Source organism: Pleurodeles waltl, chromosome 9 (assembly GCF_031143425.1).
Source record: "Pleurodeles waltl isolate 20211129_DDA chromosome 9, aPleWal1.hap1.20221129, whole genome shotgun sequence".
Lineage (NCBI taxonomy): Eukaryota > Metazoa > Chordata > Amphibia > Caudata > Salamandridae > Pleurodeles > Pleurodeles waltl.
The window spans coordinates 69110041-69137001 of record NC_090448.1 but is presented as its reverse complement, the minus strand read 5'-3'; the positions used below and the strand labels follow the sequence as shown (position 1 = coordinate 69137001).

General features: G+C 43.0%; 1 protein-coding gene across 1 annotated transcript in view; it reads right to left on the bottom strand.

Moving 5' to 3' along the window:
- EFCAB12 (EF-hand calcium binding domain 12) overlaps window positions 1–26961 on the bottom strand; it is a 123778-nt gene that overhangs the window by 52792 nt on the left and 44025 nt on the right. Inside the window, exons 2-5 of the mRNA XM_069206319.1 lie at window positions 15050–15548; window positions 13217–13417; window positions 7347–7506; window positions 188–465 (exon numbers count right to left, since the gene is read on the bottom strand). Of these exons, the coding sequence (XP_069062420.1) occupies window positions 188–465; window positions 7347–7506; window positions 13217–13417; window positions 15050–15535 (1125 nt within the window). The 5' untranslated portion in view covers window positions 15536–15548. The remainder of the gene's footprint in view (window positions 1–187; window positions 466–7346; window positions 7507–13216; window positions 13418–15049; window positions 15549–26961) is intronic.

Here is a 26961-nt window from a genome sequence, read left to right as displayed (position 1 = left end):
ATTAAGCAAACACAGCAAAACAGTGTGAAATAGATTAGTACCATGTTTGTGTCAGTGCAAAGTTTGTTTGCTCCATTCCCTATTACACAGACAGCAAACATTGGGCAAAGGCATGTGCCTTTTTGAGAGCCACTGCAAAGTTTCTGCAATACGGGCCCTATCCTTTAACATGGCATTGCACACTTACCTTCCCTCTCCTTCTCCTCTCTCTGTACATCTTCCCAATCTCCTCCATGTCTTCGTAGGTCAGTGGCCGTCCTTCCTCTAACTTGGTAGGTGGTGGCTCGAGTAGCCCAGATCTTCCTGCCGAGCTGGGGTTACTTTGCAGTTCGGGTGGCACTGGCGTGAGTCCTTGAGACCGTCCCAGGTAGCTGTAAGCAGATTTTGGGATATCGCCCAGTGGCTGGCTAATATTTTCAGAAGTACCTTTCTGGATAACAAGGTTCGTGGATGGGTCACTTGATCCTTTGAGAGAGGGTGAAAAGCTCTGTTATAACCCACATGAAAAAGCATCAGTCTCTTAGACCTCCAATAGATGTCCTAAAGCTTAATAATCTCCTTGATACTTTATCCTGACTACTTGCAATAGACAGAATAAGAGAGGCCTAGCTGCATATAACTTTTAGAGGACTGGTTATCTCATTCAACGATGATGATCAGATACATCCTCAAAAAGCACACAAAAGTAAGCAACATTTATGAGAAGATATGATGGCACTGCTTTAGAGGTGACTGGTAAAGAGAAACTGTATTATCTGTGAAGGAAGTGTTAAATCCAAAGGAAAATCAATCAATGGAATTTCATCCACAAAAGGCATGATGTGGTGAAGTAAATCCCACCAGTGGGTTAGCCTCCAATTTAGCATTTCTTCCTGAAAAAAATATAATTTTACTTTAATACCCATTCCGGCCCTAGATTCCACCCCTGTTGCAGCTGTTCTAATATTTGTCATCATTACTTTCTTCAGCTACAAAAGCATGTTTTGAGATAAACATAAAGATCTCAGTAAAGGACCACAGCTCACATTCAGTTTGTACTTGTCAAACCTCCTTCAATATGTAAAAAATCATGGACCTGCGCATTACAAAACAAGCTAAGTATCTATAAAAGAAATCCAACTAGAAACATCTATCCAAAATGAAGTCAATTTTCTACTGATTTGCGAGATTCTCAGGTAACATACCAACTACTAATTTGAGGGAGCTCTAACTCCAGAGAAGTCTCGAGAAGATAACAAGATTCTGAGTTGGTATCTTCACCATCTAGCTCTAGAAAGGAATTCCATTTACCATTGCACTAGAATGAACTTTGCAATTTTGGTATCCAAGACCCTCAAACATTTACAGTTTTAAAAAGGTTTTCAAAGTGCATCTTCACACATATCCTAGGGCCCTCATCTTTCTGGACCTGAGCTATACATTACTTGAGCAGGTGGCAAAGCGCAGTGAACAAACCTAAGGAAAATATTCTTGAAACATATTCAAGAACAAAAAGACGTTGTTGAGTGAATGATAGAGAGTATCACTTGTGCAGCATGAAATGCAAAGCTAACTCCGTCTTGATAGTCGGATATGGCTTCATGATGTATCAAAGAGGAAACAGCAGACAGAGAAAATGTTATGCAACCCACTAGAAGGTGAATCAAAGTTCTTCCCACCTCTAGGCACTGAATTCATGCATCCTAAATTATAAACTTAAACGTGAACTGCTTCTGAGGCTATATTGACACTGTAAAGTACTTACAGTTAGTTATGGTATCTATATTTTCAAACCATGTTTACAAAGCAGGAGGACTCATAGGACCTCTTTATGAGCGGTCTGTGAAATTCCAGTACATATGACACATTTTGTTACCACACATACCGGAATTCTGAAGTGTGCAGCTGACAATGCACAACCACAATTTTCCCCAGATCAATTTTGGCTGGTCAAACCTCTCAAAATGTTATTGAGATTAATAAATAACCAGTAAATACAGAGACATGCAGACGTTGATACAGTCAGCAACAAAACCGGCATGTTAAAATCCATTTAGCAAAGGTGAACCCAGAATATGTGATAATTATTGCAGATGTTAAATTCCGATCCACAGGATTTCAGATTTCAGCATGTGTGATAATTTTTGCATATCTGTCCAGACAACTCATAATGAGGCCTTAAAGTGTTTAAGCTATTGAGTCGGGCCATAAAATATACAGAGTGAAACACTGAATAATTGCTGCAGTGAGGCAAATTTACAAGGTACAAAGTCAGCCTGTAAACAACAAAAATAATTTGGAGGGATTCTCTTCTTTTTCAGGGTCAGTGGAAGAGTGCCTTATTTAATTTGGCTCATGCCTGTGCTCAAAGAAACATATACTAAGTGGCGACGTTAGGAGCCAACTTGATCTTCTATAAGTTTTAAATGTTAGGCTGGGCATGGACCATGTGGGGACCCAATGGATTTACTAGCAGTAAATTATTAGCCTTAGTTGTGAGCAATAAATAACTGAAACATAGGAGTCCATTCCATACAGGACAAAGACGGGTGTTCCACTGCTAGTTCTCCTCTAATTTTAGAGTCTTTATCTGAGAAAAAATAAAGTACTAGAGTTTTGGAGTTGTATAATTGTCTGTTATTCTTCACTTCTTTGCTGATAATGTGTATGCTTTGGTGTTGTAATTGGACCTCCATTTTCTTTCTAAGAGATGGAACTAATGAGTTTTGTTTTTAAATTAATCTGTACAAAACTTACTGACTGTAAGACTAGGGGGGTCATTACGACCTTGGCGGGCGGCATCAGCTGCCCGCCAAGATCTGACCGCCATGGCGGCCGCACCCCCGCCACGGCCATTTGGAGATCCCCGCTGGGCCGGCGGGCGGAAACCTGGTTTCCGCCTGCCGGCCCAGCGGGGATGTGGGCCGCAACATGGGAGCCGGCTCCAAATGGAGCCGGTGGTGTTGCAGCCGTGCGACGGGTGCAGTTGCACCCGTCGTGCTTTTCACTGTCTGCACAGCAGACAGTGAAAAGCCGCATGGGGCCCAGTGGCATGGGCAGTGCAGGGGCCCCCAGGGGCCCCACGACTCCCCGTACCGCCAGCCTTTTCCTGGCGGTTCAGACCACCAGAAAAAGGGTGGCGGTCGGGGACTCGTAATCCCCTGGGCAGCGCTGGCGGATTACATCCGCCGGGGCCATTGTGGCGGAAAACCGCCGGCCCCGGCGGTGCGACGCCGTGGTCATAATACGGCGGGAGGCACCGCCAGCCTGTTGGCGGTACTCTCGTTGTTTTGGCCCTGCGGTTGTAATACCGCCAGGGTCATAATGATCACTCAGGTGTTCTAAGATGTGTTTTAAAAGGATGATCCTATTAAGAGCTCATCAACCTAAAGTGAAAAGAACCATAATATTTGGAAAATAGTTATAGAGATATTTCAATAATGTAGTGTGATTTTTAAGGTCTAACATGATACGCCGAAAGTCTACATTTTTAGCAACTGCCCACTGGAATCATCTTCCCTGGAATCTAGATGTGATAACAGATTTGTTAGCCTTTCAAGAATGTTGAAGACCTGGTTGTTTCCACTCTAGGGTCTTGATTGGAGCTGGCAAATATGAGATCTAGCGCCGGCATATCCCTTTGGAGAGGAGGATGCACTTTATACAACCTTAAATAATGATAATAATAACAATAATAACAGTAATTGTTATTATTATTACTATTATAAATTATTATTAGTGATAATAATTAAAATAGATTCTATTTTAATGAATTTTTAGACACCAAGATGAGCAAAATCCACCTGAGTGTTCAGAGGATACAGATTTTCAAGTAAAATGTAAATCTCAGCCTTGTAGTCCAAAGTGCAAACAATTATTGGTAACAATAAAGTTTAGAAACATTTGAGAAAGTTTGAAACAGTTGTGTTCGGTGACTCTGGCTGAGTGGGTTAACCAAATCCATCAGGGAGAAGTTGGTCAGGGGGGGACCACTAAGGAGTATTTGGATAATTACCTGGTCACCAAAGCTGTCTCTAGTCCAGTTCTATACTTTGCATCAAGTTCGCCATAGACTTCATTGGACTGGTCCTGATGCACGTGATGCAGGATGCTGAAAGTTGCTCAGGGTGCCATGCGGTCGATGAAAGGTGTCTTCGTGATTATTCCTCAGTCCATGGGTAAGGGGGAAGTGACTTTGGCCACATGGGTCGGTGTCCTTCGAAGTCCTCCTTGAGCCAGTAGAGGGCATGCTGGCTCTGGGCTACCGATCCCCACACATAGAGGGTCCAGCGGTATCCTTTGGTGAAGGCTAGTGTCTCTCTTTGGTGACCAATCTAGACTCAGACAACACTCCTGGATAGAGCAGACTCAGGTGCAACTTTTGGCAGTCGAGGATTGGTCTTTTGATTCTCCCAGCAGCGGTCAACGGTGATTCACAGAATATGGTTACTGACTTGTTGGTGTGAGCTTCTTCAGCTTTGATGGCCCTGGTGCTGGTTCTAGGGGGTCAGTAGACTGACATTTAGAATAATTTCTTTGTTCTGGGGCTTGGGAGTGACTTTTTCAAGAGCCACAGATACAGTCCTCTCTTTGCTAGCCCAAGGTGTGGCAGGTGCAGTCCGGCATATGGTGCAGTCTTTCTTGTCAGGTTCCGCATGGCAGTCCTTCTTTGGTCCTGTCTCCAGTTCCACCATGATCTGAGTTCCAAGGCATGAGGGGTGCCATATTTGTACCCAGAAAGTACCCTGGGGGGTGATGATGCGGTCACTTGCCAATGGGCTACTAGGATTCCTCGCATTCTGAGATGAATTCCGACTGTGTGTGGCATTTAGCAATCCCAGAGTGCACTATTCTGCCTACTCCCAAGATGTCTGAACCCTTCCCTGGAACTTAGGTGCTTGGTATCCCACACAAATAGTGTGGATACCCATGGCTACATGCCCATGGAAAAAAAAACAGTTTGGGCACTGGTTTTTCCTCTCTGTTCCCTCTACCAGCCTGTCTATCTGAACAAATGGAGAGCCCTTCAAGAGTGTGAAAGCTATTTGCCCACCAAAGGCGGCTTCACCTTTGAAGCTCACCTTTTGGGCCAACAACATAAATAGCTTCCTGCAAGGGGGAGATCACACTTCTCCCTACAGAAGGCTTATATTGTTCCTGGGTCTGGAAATCATTCACACTACTCCCCAGTGGGCCGAAGGCTGTCTGGTTGCCAGCAATTGTGACAGGCCACTAGACAAACTGAACATAAGAGTGGCAACTTTCTATAAGTTGTATTTCCTTAAACGTGACATTAAGGGCCAGATGTAGCAAAATACCAAATTGCGACTTGCAATTTGCGAGTCCATGCAACTCGCAAATTGCAAGTCGCAATTTGGTATGCAGAAAGGTGTCTCAGACACCTTCTGCAACTCGCAATGGGGTTGCAAAGACCCACCTCATTAATATTAATGAGGTGGGTCGCAGTTTGCGACCCCATTGCGAGCATGGGCACTCACGGGTATGGTGGCCTGCTGGAGACAGCAGACCACCATGTCCGTGACTGCTTTTTAATAAAGCAGTTTTTTTTTTTTTTCTAAGTGCAGCCTGTTTTCCTTAAAGGAAAACGAGCTGCACTATGGAAAAAAAAAACGAAACCTTTTGTTTCGGATTTTTACAGGGCAGGTAGTGGTCCATTGGACCACTGCCTGCTCTGAAAAAATATTTTTTATTCCAGTCACAAAGGGGAAGGGGTCCCATGGGGACCCCTTCCCGTTTGCGACTGGGTTACCATCCACTTCAAGTGGATGGTAACTGCGATTCTATTTGCGACCGCTTTCGCGGTCGCAAATGGAATTGAATCGCATTGCGAGTCGCAAATAGGAAGGGAACACCCCTTCCTATTTGCGAGTCGGAAATGCATTTTGCGAGTCGGATCCGACTCGCAAAATGCATTTCTGCATACCGGTGAGGCTTTTGCGCCTCGCAAACGACGTTTTTCGCCGTTTGCGACTCGCAAACGCTTTGCTACATCTGGCCCTAAATGTCCACCTGAAAAACCTGCACTGACTCCCAGTCAACAAGAGAATCACCTTCAAACTCCTCACCCATGCTCACAAAGCACTGCACAACACCGGACCAGAATACCTCAACACACGACTCTCCTTCTACACCCTGACCCCGCATCTCTGCTCCGCCGACCTCGCCCTCGCAACCGTCCCACTCGTCCGCAGAACTACAACCGCGGGTAGATCATTCTCGCACATCGCTGCCAAACATGGAACACTCTTTCCACCCACCTGCGCCAGACCAAAGACCTCCTTACCTTCAGGAAACTTCTCAAGACCTGGCTGTTCGAGCAGTAGCAGCACCTCCTCCCTCCCACGCTTCTCCCCCCCCCCCATCCTAGGCGCCTTGAGACCCTCACGGGTGAGTAGTGCGCTTTACAAATTCCAGATTGATTGATTGATTGATTGAATGTGACTTGGACATTAAGTCGGGTTTAATGCCATGATAAATTTGATACTGTGAAGTAGACATTTTAGTAGTCCACTAAGACGTCAGTTGGTAACTCTGTGTTAGCCAATGGGTCTACTAACTTTTCCACAGCAAAATCGACAATTTAGAAGTTTTGCTGTTAGGACATATTAAAAATGTATGTCCAACTTAATAATAAACTGCTACCTGCCATAGGGCTTCATAGGCCTAGCTTAGGGAAGTCTTTATAATGTTAAGGGAGGTGGGAGCTTTGCCATTCTTTTAAATGGCAAAATCGAGCTAGCACTTTTGAAACTGCTTTTACAGGCTGCAGTGGCTAGCTGTGAGCCATCTTGTACGTTAGCACAGTCAGTGCTGCAGCCCTGGAAGGGCGTTCTCTCTTACATACCCTGGGTACCATTGGTACCATACATAATGGACTTATAAGTAAGTCGGCTTATGCCAACTGAGGGTAGCCAATTCAATATGCATTTTTTTATGGGTTAGAACAGTGGCGATGTCTGGTCAGCAGCCCTCAGTGCACAAGTCGAAAAATCAGCATCATCTGTTTAAAACTTTCGGAGAGAACATGTAAAAAGAGGCGTTTGCTTACACAAATTTTGAAGAGGTGTTACATAAAGTCTGCAGATGAGCTAGGAACGGTGATACTATCAGAAGGACCATTATATGACACAGGAAATCATTGTTAGAAAATTGCAGTGGTAAAATTCTAATTTTAGTCCTGTTGAATTCTGAGCAAGAGATATTGAGTAGAGGCTGCCTCAGTTTTATATGTCTAGTTTAATCCCCAAGCGCCATCAGAGAATTTGGTCCTTCAGCTTGTCTATCACCGCTAACTAACAACTCTTTCTAAGATCACTAGCACCATCCTTGGGTGAATCTAACAATACCTGTTTTAGGCTTCTTAAGCTGATGCTGCCATTCAGGATTTTCTTGCCTCCATGACCTTCGACCCACTGCCAGCTCCTTATAGTTAACTGACTCTGCATCCTTGGAGCCGAGGAAAATGACCAAGTCATCGAGCTGCACATCATTCAAAGGAATATTAGCCTGGAGACAAAAGACGTGATTCAAGTTATCTCTTGGCCCATGCCCTATTGCCTGCTTTTTAAGGCAGAAAATAATTTCTTTAGCACACTCTGATCATACATACTTCACAAGTTGCTCCTGGGCTCATTTCATCATACATTGGCCATTACAAACAATTAATGATCATCCTTGTGTTGCTTTATGAGGTCTATATCCAGTCATATTTTCGGGGAACCTACTGACTGTGCAAATGAAGCCAATGTAGTTATATTTTATGTAGTGTTCCCATGTTGATAATGTGAATATCTGTTTAGCATCTGGCATCTGTGTAGTATTGGTTGTTGACTCTGAATACATTAAGGATACATTTAAATTAATAATTACAAGTTGGGTTTTCTTTTAAGAATAATTTTATGCTGGCTTTTCAAATGCATACATTTGGAGTATTGGCATTGAATCCACTTGACCTGTTTGTAACAAAGTATAAAATAAGTAAGATATTAACTTATTACTTATGTACAGGGAAAAACACTGGCTGTCCACACAGTCAAGAAAGTGTGAATATATTACTACTGTATGATAGCCTACCACCTTGCTGTAGGATGTTCGCAACTCCTGCAGTCCATCTTTCATGCAGACTAATAAAAGAGAATTTGGTGAGGCTATAACTTCTCGTACATCCTGTATCGGAGCAAACTGCACACAAACAACACAATTTGGGCCATCTACACAGGAATAGTAGGATAGACAGAAAAGGATTATCATAGAAGGTAACTCTCATGTACAATTAAATTATCCCAACTGATATCTATAATCTTCTCAGTACAACCCTTCTACCCTCTCCTGAATCTCCTGTTTCACATACGATGGGCACTTCCACCAATCTTTCAGTTGTTTGACAGCTACTACTGAATCACGAGTAGCGGTAGAGTTTTGCTCTATTACGTTTATAGAACCTTTGCCTTTGCTGAGACATTTCGAGATGCCTTCCTGATGTGCTCATTCTCTGCTCACCTAGCTGATATCTGTGACTCACCAAACCTACTTTGAATTTAAAAAAGAGTGCAGCTTTCTCAACCCACCTCTAGCCACTCCATAATTGTTACCCCACCACCTTCTCCTGCAGGTCTGTCTCCAACAGATCTCATGCATTGACAACTCAACACCTCCAGTTTCAGCTCCCAAGTATGTTCTAACTGATTATTGAGCCATTGATGTTCAGATAGTTAAAGGCTCTTGTTTACTCCTTCATACCCCTCTGGAAAGCTAATCATACAATTGTTCACCTCTGTTGACGCTCTGCTTGAAATGCAATGGTCTACCTCTTAGGCACCTTGCGACAACCATCACCTGTCTTCAGGATGGCAATTCCGATCTCCACTTCTACTCTCATTATTCAGGTCGTTCACCGCTGTGTCTGTATCAATATGGGTCTCAGCCATAAAGTTGTGCAGCCTGGAGGAGTAAGTTATTCTATGTGATAGAGCAACAGTAAAGTGATGGGGTAAGTGTCTCTCGTTGCAACTATCAGCTTGATCCTGTCCCAAGACCACTTACCCAATACTTTATAGATGATGTAAAATGACAAACTAAGTAAGCTATCAATATCACTGCCCCCACCAAAAGGGGACAAGGACATAGCTACAAGGACACAACTAAGCTAATTTAACCTCTTAGACCTATAACAGGCCATGTTTGGATTAGACATGAGTAAGGAGGACACTGACCTATCAGTTTTGGATAATTTAATAATGTAGGTATCAGCGTTTTGCTGGACAGTTCATCTACATTCAACACTGTCGACTACTGCCTACTTCTACATCTTGTTTTGGAAAGGGAAGCGTGGCACAATACTGGCATGAATTATGCCTTCTAATTGTGCCAGTTAGTCACCTTTTCAATCTTCTCCCCAGCTGATCAAATGTGGTGATCTTTCTCCATGTATGTGGATTGTAATTGTATTTATATAGCGCTTACTACTGCCGATGAGGCGCTGAATCGCTTTTCAGCGAGTAGCACTCTACTCCAGAACCCAAAAAGATTAGTGGTAGATTAGTATAGCGAAATAGGAGTACAGTATTAGAATTAGTATAGGGATGTATGAGGTAATTGGAGTGGAGGACCTGGGAGTTGGTTAGTTGGTTTGAATGGAATAGAGGAGGGAAGAATCCAGAAGTGTTAATTGGGAGATCATAGTAGTAAGATGAGGTTTTGGATGAGTAAAGGAGAGGTGGAGGATGGAAGAGTCTGTAGAAAGTGATTAGGGTGATCACAGTAGTTAAATGGGGTTTGGGAAGAGTGAAAGAAGAGATAAATGAGGGAGAATTTAGTAGGCTTGTTTGGGAGTTCATAGTCGTAAACTGAGGTTTGGGGTGAGCCAGGAGGGGTAGAGGAGGGGAAGAGTTACTTTGGAGATCATAGTAGTAGAATGGGTTTTGGGATGAGTCAGAGAGTGGAGACAGAGGATAGACTGATAGGGGTATAGCATGCTGGTCAGACAGATTACAGCTTTAGAGAGAGTTAAATGTTTTTTTTTCCTTTTATGCAGTAGGATTAGAGTAGTAAACATATAGATACATGATTACATAATTGAGGGAATAAATGTGTAAAGAATATAATAAATTGAGATTTAAAGTTGTATCGTATAAACAAAGGCTTTTAAGATATTTGTGTACTTTTATAACAGTATTTGATCTTTCCTCAATAGTTCAACAGTGAAATGCTTGTAGATAGTCAAGATAACATTTACCTATTGTGATAGATAACATAAAAACAGACTCATAAGCATCTAATCAAGTAACTTATATAGAAACTATGAGGTGACCTATGAACATGTAAAGTGTAGAATTATATATAAACATACATGTATACATAATATGTATACACCTTACACACACACCTACACATACAAATACATACATATATACTTTTAATTGAAGCAAAATATACATTTGTTAAACAGGCCTAAAGAGTATGTATATATTTATATTTTTATATATATATATATATATATATATACACACACACACACAATAAATATACACTTACATATACCTACAAATACATACATATATACATTTATTTGAAATGAAATATACATTAGTTAAACAGGCCTCAAGATAAAATAGTTATTGTTAGACCTTGCAGCTTTTTGGCGTGTCTCCCCTGTCTTTCTGCCTTCTGACAAAAAATACACATATCTAGATATATACACATAATCAAATTATACCAAGTTTACATGCACAAGGATATGTAGTCCATTGTTGTTTGAGTATGGTGGTTATGTAGGAAAGAGCCAACTCTTGAATAGTCTTCTGAAGGTAAGATGGTTGTCTGTGGATCTTATATTTGGAGGTAATGAATTCTTTAGTTTGGCCGCATGAACAGAGAAAGATGTACCACCTTTTTTCTTTTTCTTCTATGGTGGTATTTTTGAAACAGAGTGCCAATCTTAAGCTGAGGTTTCTTTGTTGAACGTATTTGGTGATTTTACTCCGGATGAAAAGTGGTCCTGGCCATGTATGCTTTGTGGGTGATACAAAGCAGCTTGAAGGGGGATCTTCTGACAACTGGTAACCAACGTAGGGCCCTCAAGGCAGGGGAGATGTGGGCCAGTGGCTTTACTTACAGCCAAGTTCTGAATTTGTTGTAGTTTTTTCACAGTAGGTAGAGATAACCCATGGTAGGGGCCATTGGCATAATCCACTTTACATAGTACAAGAGAGATAGTAGCCTGCACCTTGTATGGAAATCTGAGGTGGGAGAAGATGGATTGCAGAGTTTTCATGGTGATGAAGCTTGATCTTGCTAATTTGTCCACTTGAGCATTAATTGTTAATTTGGAGTGCATGGTAATTCCAAAGTTTCTTACTTCCTTAGATAGTTTAGGAGGTGGCCCCAGATCGCCAGGCCAGGAGCAGAGTGGGTCATATTTTTTCCAATCTCCACATGTGAGTATTTCTGTTTTGGAAGTATTCAGTTTGAGATGGCTCCATGTCATCCACTGATAAACGGCTCTGAGGCAACTGAAGATTTGTGAATTTGCAATGTCTTCGGGGCATTCCAGTTTAAGCAGTATTTGTGTGTCATATGCATAGTTTTAGCATGTGAGTTGAAATTAATTGATCATTGTTGGTAACAACATCATGTAGATGTTGAAAAGCATGGGTGAGATGATAGGGCCTTGAAGGACCCCCTGCTTTTGTAAAGTAGGGCTTGGAGGACAAAGGGGGATTTCAATGACATTTGTTCTGTTATGAAGGTATGAAGTGATCCAGTCGAGAGCAGTCAGCTCTATGCCGGCTTTGCAGAGTCTTTGTATTAGAGTGTCACAGTCAACTGTACCAAAGGCGAGAGAGAGAGGTCCAGGAGAAGTAGTACAGCGACACCATTATGGTCTATTGAGTTTTTAAGATCATCCCAGATGACAATGAGTGCAGATTCAGTGCCTCTTCCTTGGTTGAATCTAGTTTGGCAGTCTGAAAGTATGGAATTATCCTCAATGAACTGTGACATCTTATCGAAAGCTGCTCTTTCTATCAGTTTGCCCAGGAAAGAATAATTTGTAATCGGTCTGTAATTGTTGGGGTCCTACGGGTTCAGGTTTTTATTCGTAAATAAGGGGTGTATGTATGCCCTTTTAATATCTTCCGAAAAGATTCTTGTAGTTAAAGAATTATTGATGATTCTTCTTACTGGTGTGGCAGCAGAGGTAGATAAAAGAATATTCTTGAAGATGTGTGGTGGACAAGGGTCAGAAGGGTAACCAGAAAGCCTGCTTGCTTTGCCCAGATCCATAAATTCACTTTGGGATATTTGTTTGAACGAGTGCAGAGGCTGGGTTGGCTTACTCTTGGAGGGGATTTTTGGAAACAGGTTGGTGCTGGTGGTTTTCCTTTGTTTTAAATAGGAGTCCAACAGGTCTGGTAATGATTTGCCAGTTTATCTGCAAAATCTTGAGTAACAGGATGAGTTCCTTCCATGCATTTAGGTTTGTGAAATTCATTGAGAATTTTATAAAATTCTGTATTTGCAGATATAGTATTTTGAATTCTGTCGGAGTAGTACCTTTTTTTCAGCTTTTTGGATTGTTCATTTGTATATTCTGTTAAATTTGCGTAGCTGAAGTTTGTCTTGAATGTTGTTTGATTTGAGCCAGGTTTGTTGCAGCCGTCTGATTATATCAACTCCTAGGTGCTCAATCACCCACTTGCTCTTAATTTACTCAGACCTGCTGGGGCACCTCCCAACATGTTCACTTTACTAGCGCATGTTCTCTTATACAGTACTGTAGTGACCTTTCTAAAATGTGATTTTGCTGAAATAGAGGGAACTCTGAATGCACTATTACTGGTTGAAGGCAGTGAGAGGATGGCGGAAATCATAGCAGGGGCTTGTAAAATTGCAACATCACAAAATGTATGAAAATGTTTCCAAAGTTTCTCCAGCCACGAACCCCTCATAAAGATTGTGTAGTTTTAAGCAAAAATTGCGGGTAAATGACCCACCAGAAGAACTTTTAAGAGGAGAATTTGCTTGCAAAACACTGCAAGACAATTCTAGTGAAAAAAAAACATATTTTGCAAGAATTGTCATTTATGAGGGAAGTTTTGAAATGTCATAACTTTACAAAAATGTAGTGGGTGATATATTGGTTTCACCCAGCATTAATGAGGACATGTTATAGCAGCATCAGTTGCACTGCAGACATTCCCTCATCTTTCATACCCACCTCTTTCCTGACTGCTTTCAGATCAGAGCTGGAGATCTTCTTTTTCTTGGCCTTGTCAGTCCTGTTGTATAGGTCCACAAGTCGCAGTCGGTTGTCCTGCAGATAACGGTCCAGGATTGAGAAAGCTTCAGGGCAGGGCCTTTGGATGGAAGGAGTAATGGAGCGACCACGGCTGCTCTTGGGTTCAGGAGAAGTTAAGTCCTGAAATAAATGAAAAACAAGTGTTTAAATACAGTCATTTTTAATTTTTACTATGCTTATACCTGCTGCCTTTAGGGTTTGGTCAACGTGAGATCTCCAGGTGAGAAAGTGTGTGCCGTCCTGGTAAGTGGTTAGTGTGGCCTGGTTTGGCGAAGTGCAGGGGTCATGCACCATGCAATTAATTATAAAATATGGAGTTTTATACATGTACTTATTATGAAACAGATTCTAGTTAATTTACAAACCAGCATAAAACAATGTTAGGCAGAAATCCAAAAATCCAAGGGGCCCTGGGCAGAAAGGGGAAAAGTGAATCTCTACTAATTTGGACATGACATGTCAAAGGATGTGATATCAAAGAAAGTGATATCAGAGGAAGTAATATAATTTCACTGTCCATCCGCCTTGGTAACATTGAAGTTACAAGAAGTAACTTAACATCAATAAAATGGGAAAAACATAAAAGCAGCTCTAATTAAAAAAACATATTCTAAAGCTCTATTAAGTGGATACATGTTACATTAGTATTACTGGATGCAAACAACTGTTTGCATTCAGATTGATCCATGATTTCAATTTAAAAAAGTGGAGATGTAATACTTGAATAGGATGATCCTCAGATGCATAGTAAAATATAGGGTATACTTCTTTTTGTAGAAGTAAACAATGGATTGGGACAACAGCTTAACTAATATGCAAGGCTTCAATCAGGGCCACTGTAAAAAGAAACAGCTAGATTTATTGAGATAAAATCAAGTTCAAATAATCCGTTTTATTTTTATTTCAAAGTTTTATAAAGGGCTAATAAACCTTGAAAACCTAAATGTATTCGCACAACAGCCTGTCACAATCTTTCCATCCTTAGCCAGCCCTTTATAAACGTTTTCCCTGTGAACAGAATGTCTTCACTCTGTCCCACAAATAGGGAGATGAGGTAACAGAGACCAGGTAAGCAAATGGGTATTTTAGCAAAAAAGGTGTGTTAATGGTAAAACAAAAATCCATTTAACAACATGGTTATAAATAGATTGACAAAGTGCAATTCCAGCAAAAATAAAGGGGATAATTCTGGCATCTGTGTGCTCAAAATGAGCACACAGGGTAAGAGATTTAAGGAATTTTCATACCAAGATTTTTGATTAGAAGCTAATCTTTTCGCAAGCTTTGGAAGAGGGAGAGTGATGTTGCCATCTCTATAGTTAGCGTATTCCATTAATGAAACAATTAAAACACAAAAATAATTTAGATACATGGGAGTTTTAGGGGAACATCCAACTGCCCACTGTGTTTGCTTTTTATTGAGCTAATCTCTTTGACTCAAGAGTGGTCCCATCCTGTTGATCCCTACCATTGCAGAGTCATCACTCATAGGCTGCTTTGTATGTATTCGCCTAAAGTAAAGAAGCAGTCAGGATACATCTTAAAACCCGCAAACATGAAAATAAGCCCTCAGATTATCTCATTGGCACCTCTTTGACATCGCTTTCACTGTTACACCATCTCTCATTTGCTGACTTTGAGGTGATCACCTTCTCCCTGCATACACCAGGGTTTGAGTACCATATGAAACATAAAACAAACACAGAGAAATTTAAACTGCTCAATGAAAGTGATAAGCGCTATGCTACAAACCTCTTCCTGGGCAGGTAAAGCGGTCACCTGCTGCGCTCGGTGCTGGGCTTCCAGGGTGTCCAGAATTTTTTCTTCCAACTCAGTGAGCAGTGGTTTGCTCCTCAGCCATTTTTCCATATTTCCAAAGTTCTCCAACTCAGCCCGAAATTTCTTCCTTTGTGATATCCATGCGCGGCAATGGCCAATGCCATCGCTGCTCACCCCCCCTTCACTCCGCTGCAGGGCCTCCACCCTACACACAGGTGGCAGGAATTGTCTCCTCTGACCGACCTCTGGAGGATGGGTGACTTGGGTGTCCTCTAAAGATAACTTTTCCATTGGTGGTGCCACAATTATCCTGCGCCTGGACTTCGGAGGGCCAAAAGTCCGAGCAGCAATCCTGAAAAAGTGCGTCTTTTGTAGATCTCGCTCCTTATACTTCTTGGGCATTTCCAGTGAAGACGGTTCATCCTTGCTGGCACCATCTTCGAAGGAAACTTCCTTCATTGTGCAAAAAGCTCTACAAAAAGGAAAGAAAAAAATATTGTCTTCTCAAAAAGAATATTTAATATCTTGGAACATTTACACCATGCGAACACTCCTAATTTTGGAGAGATTTTTTTAATTTTTTTAACCTCTTTATTTTGATTGTCACTGAAATAACACAAATGCACACAAATATAACAAATACCACTGAGTACATACTACACACCATATATGTAATCCAGAGTGACACATTGGACTATTTCGTCACTTCCTAATGCTTGATTTGGATGGAACATTCGTTTCTGAGGACCATTAGGACCAGCTTTAAGAATCAGTTACGGTTTTATGTAAAATATTGCACAATCACGTCATCATCTCCTGATAAACCTGTGGCTTCAATGTTTTTCAATATACTGATTTGCCCCCTCGTTCCCCCAAAGCTTATGCTGCGTTGTTTTTTAAGATGCTGAATGTTTATAATTATTTTAAGAAAGAAGACATGATGGAAACCTCCACGTTTAACTTTTTTCCACTTTTAAAAGGCCTATATTCTGCTATAAATTCAATTTTTGCCATTGTCCTCTGAATTTGGAGCCAAACCTCCAGCCCTTTCCCGTGCCCAGCCAGCCCATGGACGTGGTCTATTTTAAACTGAAGCTGTCTGCTCTTATAGACCCCGGTTATGAGTTCACGATTCTGGCGGCACAGTCCTACAAGGTATCACGCATCTCGGGTGTAAATAACGCATTTTCAGTAATTTTCCCGTACTACCGCAATGCCCGAGATTGTCACGCAAGAGAACCGTGTCCTGAAGTGCCAGTGTAAATTCCAGTTTCTCACTTTGATGGGAAGAATACAAGCTAGGCTCCGAGTACTGTTTACCAAACGCCACAAGGTGGCACTGGTGTACAACGGGAGGAATAGGATTCTCAATATATTACGAGAAATTTCCAACTATCACAGAAACTCATCACCACAGCCAAGCGAATTACAGAGATTTGAAGACCAAAACACACACCCCTCTAATTAATGTACAAAAGCAGCCCCTGCTCAAACCATGTCGCTGTCCAACGCAAAACGAACCTTCTAGATTATCTGCTAAAAACGTGGTTGGTCTAAACTGGCAAAAGAGGGGCCTAGTTGGAGAACTGTACAGGGATACAGATATAGACATATATATGTGTGTGTGTGTGTATATATATATATATATATATATATATATATATATATATATAGAATGTAAATAATGACAAGTTAAAAGGCACTTGAGCATGTGTAAAAGGGGCAATTTAAAAATGTTAACTGTGGTGTAAAAAAGCTGAGTCAGAGTCATTTTGGAAGTTGCCAATCAAATCCGGGATAACTGAATACAGGAAATTTTCCACTTCGTCAGGTGGTAAAGTAAGAAGTTCATGGCCAAGGAAAACCAAGGAGCATTCGTGTTCCAAAGCCTGAGCTTCGGCCAAGGAAGAAGCATTCCGTGGTGTGCCCAACAATGAGTTTAGAGCTGCATCCTCCATGAAGGGCAACTCATAAGCAGCAACTCATAAGTTTCCCATAGCAAACGCACCCTCAAAGCGCATTTCTAGTAATGAGCCCTCAGCAAGAACATCAACAGATCAGCGTCCAATTAAAGTAAGTGCTGCGTAGAAAGACAGACTTTCAGTGCATGTTCTAACGAGCACCAGAGGCACTGAAACACAGGCTGCACACAGTGCAAAACTAGTCTGAATGACAGTGACCAGTCACACTCTAATTGCTCCAAGAGTGATGCTCCAAAATACTGCATCATGCGTTCACAGCACAGCTGCACTGGTGGGAGCGTTTTCAGTCCTCCTTGTTGGGGCGGGACAGCCATTGCGCAGAAAAAGTGGCAATAGCAAGAGGCCACCTATTATAGCCAAAGTTATTGGAAATCCCCTGAAAATACTGGAGAATATCAAATGGATGGCTGATGGTATTAAACCGAATATAGAGAAGGTATGAACTAAACCAGAACCAACAGCCTTAAAGAAATTTGCGATTCCAGTTGTACTGGACACATTAAATATTCGTCCCACAAGCTCACCAAAGTGTCTTGGAAAGTTAGTACTTAAAAGGGACTGTATCTCCGCTGATGACCTTGCCACCTAAAGTGCATAGGTCTTGCGTGCAGATGTGAGCGCCACATGTTTTTGGAACAATAAAGCCTCGAGTCTGCTCAACTTGTCAAAATTCCCATTAGAAGTAGCGATGTGGGGCCAAATCTCAGCTACTTTCCTCTGTATGTGGGAGGAAAAAGTACGTTCCCGCAGCATGTAACAATCTTAAAGACCGAAACAACATAAACTATTCCGGCTCGCATCCCACAACAGTCTTCACTATTGAGGAGGACATAGCTGCCATTTGAGAGCACCTGGAACACAGGTCTAATCAAGGGGACTGGAACTCCCTTCAGATAACAAGCCAAGTTTGCTGCCGAAGCGTTACACGCCCTGTGCAAGGACAGCTGTTTACAAACCATCGAATGGCTAACAGAAGTCTTGCATTTGTACAAGAAGGGTAGCTCCCACACCTCATGGATGTAACTATCTCCTAGCCTTTCAGATCTGCCTACTGGAATGTGTTTTAAGCAGGACGTGAATTGAAGTGTTGAAATGGGCAGATTAATAACCCTGTGTATTAACCACTCAGCAGATTAAATTAAATGTGGAAAATATGTCCCTTGCACTAACGTGTTACCAGGGAACACGACCTGCCTTCAGCGTTTGCAGTGTCCAACCCAACTGCATAATGGACCTTAGTTGACTCTGTCAATGGTGTAAAGAAGACATGTCACTTTGTATTATGTCTATTGCAGAAGAAACAATGTTGTTTAAGGTGTATATCCGGTTGGACAGTGTTTTCCTGATCTATTTGCCTTAGCCGGGCAGCAGCTTCTTGTTGGGAAAGCTTCCAAATTTCATTATATAGTGTGTATAAGAAGCGCTTTCTACGTTGTTTTCTGGGGCCTAACAGGAAGTCCTATAAGTCAGTGTAATTAGACAGGAGATTGAGGTGTTCTCTAACAGCATCTAGTGAGGAACTCTTCAACAATTGCTGGAATAGTTTCCCTACACTATATGTTGTTACTATACCCGCATGACACATACCAAGGGTCCGGCCTACTAGTTCTAAAACCCCCCGTGGAGTTTATAAAAATGTTTATGACACCCATTAGTATCTATTGGCCACAATAACCACCCGCCAGGACGTGACAGTGAAGTATTAAACGTGCCATTCTGGACCCATTCATCGAGCTGATCTTCAGTTGCATTTATATACGTTTGCCATTTGTAAAACTTTGCAGGGGCAGGAATACTGGGCGCATTCAAATTCTTAATTTTTGCTATGCCTAAACAACTTGTCTGTTGGTCAGTTTCATTTAAAAATATAATTTGAACAGGTATCAGGCATGCTCTAAATAAAGCTTCCTTCCCCTTTATTTGCCGATTTTTTTGTTCCCCTCACACTTTTTAAGTCAATCGACTTCAGCCAATATTCATAGCCTTCTATAGCCAACCAGGAAACAAAGGAATACAAATAAGTGAATTTCGTATCTGTCAATAATATAAGTACATTTTCCATCAATGGCAATTTGAAATAGTATGACTCAGCATTTTTAACATAGTGCCCAGAAAAATATTCACATTTTTCTGAATATGTTTTAGAACTCTCTTGTGGTGGAGTTGGACAATGTTCCCATTGTGTATAATTAAAAATAGTCTTTGGGTACTTGCTCTATGAATGAAATGGTGCCCATAATAATTATAGCAAAACATGTCACCATACTTCTCTTTAGATTGATACACCTCCTCACTTTCAAATACAGTAAAATACTGCAATTCAGTCATCATAGAATCAACTGTTGTCACATCCCAGTCATCAGAAACAACTCCGGGTATTATTACATCGTTCACAGAAAGTTTAAACACATATGGTATTTGAATGATCTCAGTCGGGCCGTATATATCAAATGTGACTTTATCCCAAACAATCCCATCAGGAATTGGTATAGCAGAAATGTTAACGAAAGACAGGTCTCTGCGGACCTTGTGAGACGAAACGTGGGGTTTTAGGACCTCATCCACCAGTTCATCTGTTGATCTTTCAGGAAGAAAATGACCTTGTATTAATAGAAAGAATGTTATGACAAAGCCAATCCAAAGGAGGAAAGCTTATACAGTCACGGAAAGCCACAGATAGTTCTATGGAAAAACAAAGTAATTTGTTTTAAGCCAGTTTATCAGCTTACGTGTTTTTGGCAGTTCAGATGTAGAAGAGGCACATGAGTCTGAGAAGGTGTTGTTGATGTTGGCAAAGTATCCAGAAGCAGTTCGTGCAAAAACTGGAGCCATATTTGTAGGAGAACTGGTAGGGGTATCCCTCGGTGGTTCATAGTAAATGACGCCATTCATCTGTGTCAAAGTTGTGTCAAATTGATCAGTAATTTCTGTATTGTTTGTGTAACAGATGTTAGTGGAGCTAATGCAAGATCATTTTCCTCCCTCCCCAAGCTCAGAGAGGTGTCAGTGTTGCTGCTCAAAACTTGTAGAGGGACGTCTTGACCAGTAGTGAGAGGGATTCGGGAACTGCTGGCTGCTCCTTTTGGTCTGCTGAGCAGGACTGGCCACATGGTGTAACTTGACATTGTCGATAGATACAACGCGATTTTCTTTAGCACCAGCCAACAGTGGTAGAATGACAGTTCTGGTACTGTGTATTCCCAAGACTAGGACCGGTGCACGATAAGAAGGACCAAACTCCTTTTTGCACAGCAACTTTTTCACGTACTAGATCCCCGAGTTTAGGAATCCAGCCGGTAGGTGTTATTGGTACATCCTTAATTCCTGTGGAGGCAGCACTGGCAGAAGCGTTGTCAACATGGAACTGTTGTAATTCCTGCAAGATAGTGACACGTTTATTTATGTGAAAAGGTGTTTATTTTGCCTCCACACCAGGACCATCAAGATCTGGAACATACATTTGAGTTCCAAACAAGCACTTGTATGTAATACGACCCCCCCAAGGACCTTCTAGGCAGATTGTTAAGTGCTCTCTGGACTCCATACAGGTGATTAACCCAACTACGACCCGTACCTACGACTCTAGCTGTTAAGGAATGCTTTAAATCACAGTTTTATCGCTCCACTACACTATTTACCTCGGGATGAAATGGAGACGAGTAATGGAGTTAGACCCCTAATGAAGCCATGGTGTCCCTGAACGTCCTTGAGGCGAAAGCAGGACCCTGGTCCGAGTGGAAAGCCGCAACTGCATATGTGCCGATAAAGACCTGCAAATCTTTAATAACAGTCCGAGCGTCAGCCAGGCGTCGTGGCCACACCCACAGAAATCTGATGCAAGATTCAACAGCGACTAAAATGTATTTGTATGCACTGTCCGGTGTTAGGGGACCACAATGGTCCAAGTATACACATTGGAATGGTTTGTTGGAAATTAGGAGGGGTTTCTGCGGTGGGCGTTTGACGGTGGAACCCTTAATTTGTTGGCAGATGTCACAACAAAGGACATACTTCTTGGCCTGTTTGTATATACCCAGCCACCAATAACGTGCTTGCAATAATAATATTGTAGCCGCCACACCAACATGGGCAGATGCAACACCCTTCTGTGCTGCTTTAATCAACTCTGGTCTCATGTCTTTGTTGAGAATTACTCGAACTCCCACGCCTGGCATCTTTACTTCGGCGTCAAGGAAGCCTCCCATTCGGTAGGAATATTTAGCAGAAAATGCTTTTGGATAGGGTGTGCCTTCAGCCGTGGCTTTCACGCCAGCCCATATGTCATTGTTCGGTTTCGTTCCAGAACAGGTTACTGCAGCAACAGCAGCCGTACCTACTGCTGATTTGGCTGCTTCATCAGCCAATGTATTTCCAGCAACGTGTATTCCAACGCGCTGGTGTCCAAGTGTATGTACAACATGGACATTTGGTAGCGTTTCCTTCAGATCCGCTACTTCCCCCACAGAATTCTGTGTTTGATGGTGTTGCCTTTAGATTCTCTGAACCTATTCTGGCGCCAGTAATGCAGGTATTCATTGAAGGACTGGACACAAAAGTATGAATCACAAACAATCAGTGTTAGATGAGCAGGATCTGTGTGTTCCAGTGCCATCACCAAAGCCTTTAGCTCGCCTAGTTGTGATGTGTAATCCCCTAGGGTTTGCGTAAATGTATGCTGGGGACAGAAATTATTATCCTCCATGTAGCCGCTTACAACTGCGCAAGCAGCGGAGTATTGATGCTTTGTGGCAATTGCAGGTTGTGCCGAGCCATCGGTGTACATGACTCTTTGATATTGATCAATAGGCAGTGTATTTGCTGGAACTGGGTTTTCTAGTTTATATTGCAAAAATTCTTGAGTTTTTAATTTTGGGTCGAAAATGTAGTCAACATCAGTGGCTGTCAATGACGTTGCCCATTGAATCCAACGTGAATGTCAAATCAAATCATTAATATTTATAAAGCGCGCTACTCACCCGTGCGGGTCTCAAGGCGCTAGGGGAAAAAGGGGGGGGGGGTTACTGCTGCTCGAAGAGCCAGGTTTTTAGGAGTCTCCGGAATGCGGAGTGATCCTGGGTGGTCCTGAGGCTGGTGGGGAGGGAGTTCCAGGTCTTGGCTGCCAGGAAGGAGAAGGACCTCCCACCCACCGTGGAGCGGCGGATGCGAGGGACGGCAGCGAGCGCGAGGCCCGAGGAACGGAGGAGACGGGTGGGGGCGTAGAAGCTAATGCTTTAGCTTTGGAACGCTGGCTTTGGTAACAGCCTCAAGGGCTGGAATTGGAGAGATGACAATAATGCGTTTCCCCTGGGCTAGTGGTCTTTCTTTAATGACAGCCATCTGAACAGCAGTGAGAATTTTCTCAGTGGGAGCAAAGCATTGTCCTGCTGCTGAATACAAATGTGATTTGTATGCAATCGGGACTGTCTCACCCTCATTGAAATATACATAGGTGAAACCAATAGCACCAGCAATTACTCTGATGACCAGGTGTTTTTTGTTGTCCTTTGTATGTAGGTGTTGTGCAGCAAGCATGTCTGTTTGCAAAGCTCTGAGAATGCGTGTTTGTTCGACTGTCCAAAATTTACTGGAAAAGTCATATATAAAGGTTTTATGCGTGATGTGTAATCAGGAATGTAAGTTCTGCCAAAATGTAGAAAACCCAATAGGGTTTGGAGTTTTTTAATGGTATTTGGAGGTTTAATTGTGCGCATTTTTCCAAGAATTGTGGCGCTAGGCTCTTTCCTTCATTTGATCATTGGTGTCCCAAAAACAGGACACTAGGAAAGGCTATTTTTGGTTTTTTTAAATTGAATTTATAGCTGCATTCGGCAAATCCCAAAACAAATGCGGGCTACCCATCTTACATGTTGCAGTAATTCATCATCCTTGAGATAAATATTATCGACATAGGACAATGCTTCAGGGTCAATGTCGTGCAATATTGAAGTCACAAGAGCCACGACAGTCCTGGACTTTGCTTGTACCCCTGGGTTAGACAACAGATTTTTTTCTGAGAGCCTAGTGCGCTGAAACTTGTTAAGTCTCTACTCTCAGGCGCTATATTTTGGCAGAAGAAACCATTGGAAATGTCCAGTGTTGTTTTGTATTTTTTGCACACTATGTTGTTCATGAGTGCTGTGCTATGTGAGTTTTGTATAGCATATGTGCATGTATGACTGTTTAAATGTCTGTAGTCTAAGACTATTCTGTACGAATGGTCTGGTTTAGCTACTGGGAATAAGGGATTATTCATTGGTGAGACACAGGGTTCGATTATGCCCTGCTACTCTAGTTGTGTGAGGATTTCCCTCACGGGTGCTTTTGCATCAGGTTTTATTGGGTACTGGGGTTGTGGTTGGAGGAATTACATGATAGGGGGAACCTTTATCCCATCCCAACATGTTTGCGATAGAACGCGGGTGCCTGTACCAATGCCCAATCGATAGCGTAGGATTCTGCGGGCTCCTCGGGAACAAGGGGTGAGAAAGAAGGTTTGATAACATCTTCCCCATATGGGCAAATACAGACAAATTCAGGTGGCCAATCCCTTTCGGCCAGTAGAATATCATATATGTTTACGACACCCATGTCCGAGGTTTCTACTTGTAGGAAGTCATCAGTTGCTTTCACCTCCAGATGCTCTAGAAGATTCCGGCGAACTATTGTGACCTCTGCCGCGCTGTCTAATAGCACTAATGCCCACTTCTTGTTCTTCAATAGAGCCCAGAGCACAGAACCGGCAACATGGCCATCCCTCCTAACTTCCGAGTCTAAACAATAATGCTTTGCAAAATTGTGGAAGGAAGCCCACGTTGCTGTCTAATACACAAATATCAGCAACCGGCACACCTCTACCTAAAGTCGAAGTGGCAGACTTAGCCCTGGTGGAATGGGCCCTAATGCCCTCAGAAGGAACCTTCTTTGCTAGCGAATAACAAATCTTTATGCAAAGAATGACCCGCCTTGAAAGAGTCTTCTTGTGGACAGCTTTGTCCTTCCTTTTGCCCACATATCCAGTGAAGAGCTGATCATCAATTCTGTAGTCTCTCGTCCTTTCTATGTGGAAGCTCAGGGCTCTTCTGGGATCCAAGTGATGCAGCCTTTCCTCCTCCACTGATGGATGGGGAGGAGGGTAAAAGGACAGAAGAGTTATAGATTGTCCCAGATGGAAGGGAGTGACTACCTTAGGAAGGAAAGCTGCCCTGGTTCTCAGCACCACCTTGTTAGTATGAAAGGTAGTGAAAGGTGGTTTCACACTAAGAGTCTGAAGCTCACTCACATGTCTAGCCAAGGTGATGGCTGTTAGAAAAACTGTCTTAAAAACTAAAAGCCTTAAAGAGCAAGTATGCATAGGGTCAAACGGTGAACCCATCAAAAAAGTCAAAACTAAATTCAAATTCCACTGAGGCATTACAAACGGAGTGGGAAGAAACTTGTTTGTCAACCTTTTAAGGAACCTACGAACTATAGGGGACTTAATTAAGGAAGACTGATCAGGTAGGCAAAGAAAAGTCGACAGTGCAGATAAATATCCTTTTACTGTCGCAACTCCGCAACCTTTCTGCGCTAAGGAAAGATCAAATTGCTAAATATTAGATAAATTTTGCCCATTTACCGGCATAGACAGCCTTGGAGGAGTGAAGCCTGGCCGAAAAAAAAACATCCACCACTTCTGGACGGAGAGAAAAAAAGCTCAGATTGCCCCGTTCAATCTTCAGGCATGTAGGTGCAGGCTCTGGAGGTGGGGAGTGTAGAACCTGCCCCTGCGACTGCGAGAGGAGGTCTGCCCTGTGAGGGAGACGGAGCGGAAGGCACAGGGAGAGTTGAAGGAGGTCTGTGTACCAATCCTTCTTGGCCAATCCGGGCTATTAAGATGATTTGGGGCCGGTCTTGGCGAATCTTCCTCAGAACCTGAGGAATCAAGGGTATGTGAGGAAACGTGTAAAGCAGTCAGTCGCTCCAGTTCAGCTGAAATGCACCCCCCAACACCCCCTGCATCGGATACTGGAGGCTGCAGAACGACGGGCAGTATGTGTTCTCGTGAGTGGCAAACAGGTCTATCTGAGGTGCTCCCGACATCCGGAAGACGCGAAGAACCACGTCCGGATGGAGACACCACTCGTGATCGTCTGAAAAGTGCCGACTGAGACCATTCGCTCGTATGTTAAGAACTCCGGCCAGATTGTTTCCTACTTTGCAAACCCAATGGTCCTGTGCCCAGGACCACAGTCTCTCTGCAGAGAAGACATGACCCTACTTCTCCCTGCTTGTGAATGTACCACATCGCAGTAGTGTCGTCTGTTTAGACTTGGACCAACTGACCGGGAATGGATGGGAGGAAGGCCGTGAGAACCAGAAGTATCACCTGCAATTCCAACAGATTGGTCACCGAAGATGGAAGACAAAACGGCCTCCCTTGAGAGAGGTTGCCATCCACAGTCCACCATTGCAGATCCACCGCAGCGTCTCTGGAGATCGTTATCAACTCAAGATCGCCTTTGTGTTGAAACCCCTGCTTGCGGAGGCACCACTGGAGAGCCCTCATATGCCAGCGTGCGTGAGTGACCAACAGGATGCAGGAAGCGAACAGAATGAGCAGACGTAGGACCTTGAGGACTGGAACAGCCGCTCCCTTTTGAAACATTGGACTCATCACCTGAATGCCCTGAATCCTCTGTGGAGGAGGGTAGGCCCGATTCAATGTTGTGTCAACTACTGCCCCTATGAACAGGAGGCGCTGAGAGGGCTCCAGGTGAGACTTGGGCACGTCTACTGTAAAGCCCAGATTGAACAACAACTGGGTTGTCACCTGCAAATGATGCAGCACGAACTCTGGGGACTCGGCTTTGATCAGCCAATTGTCCAGGTAAGTGAATACAGATATTCCCTTCTTTCTGAGGTCCGCTGCAACCACTGTCTTCACCTTCGTAAAGACTCGAGGTGCGGAAGTAAGACCAAAAGGAAGGACCGTAAACTGGTAGTGCTGCGACCCTACCATGAACCGGAGGTACTTCCTGTGCAACTTCAGAATAGGGATATGAAAATAAGCATCCTGCAAGTCGATAGACAACATCCAGTCCTCCTTGTTCAACGCAAGAAGCACCTGTACTAGAGTCAGCATTTTGAACCTTTCCTGCTTGAGGAACCAATTCAAAATCCGCAGGTCCAAGGTGGGCCTCAATCAACCATCCTTCCTGTGAATCAAGAAATACCTTAAATAACATCCCTGACCCCTTTCCTGCTCCGGAACCCAGAAGGCTGTGCACCTCCCGCTGAAGCAACAGGAGATGCTTTTCTAAGCAAAATGAATGACGGGGAGGAAACTCCCAAAAGGGAAGGGCATAACCTTTTCTCCCTGTGCTCAACACCCAAGAGTCCGATGTTATAAACTCCCACTCGTGGAGAAAATGTAACAGCTTTCTACCCACGGGTAGAACATGCTGGTGAATGGAGCGAGAACTAGGGCTGCTTCCCTGGCTGGATTTCCCCAGAGGATGAAGAGGAGGAGAAAGGCTGCTGGATGGCTCCCCACATTCCAACTCTCCCATGACCCCTATAGGACCTGTAGAGAGGGTTGGCAGGATGTTGGACGTGGGACTGCTGCCTCCCACGAAAGGACGACCCACGCCAAACCCTCTGAATCTGCAGAAAAGTCTGAAGGGCATAGAAGAAGCCTGAAGGCCCAAAGATTTTGCTGTGGCTCTGCTATCCTGCTAACCTTTCCAGGGCTGAGTCCGCTTTTGCCCCAAACAGTCTTGCACCATCAAATGGGAAGTCCATCAATGTAGCCTGCACATCAGAGGAAAAAACAGAACCTCTGAGGCAAGCATGCCTCCTAGTCGCAATGGAAGTCCCCGTGACTCTAGCAAATGAGTCTGCAGTGTCCAGACCTGACTGAATCAT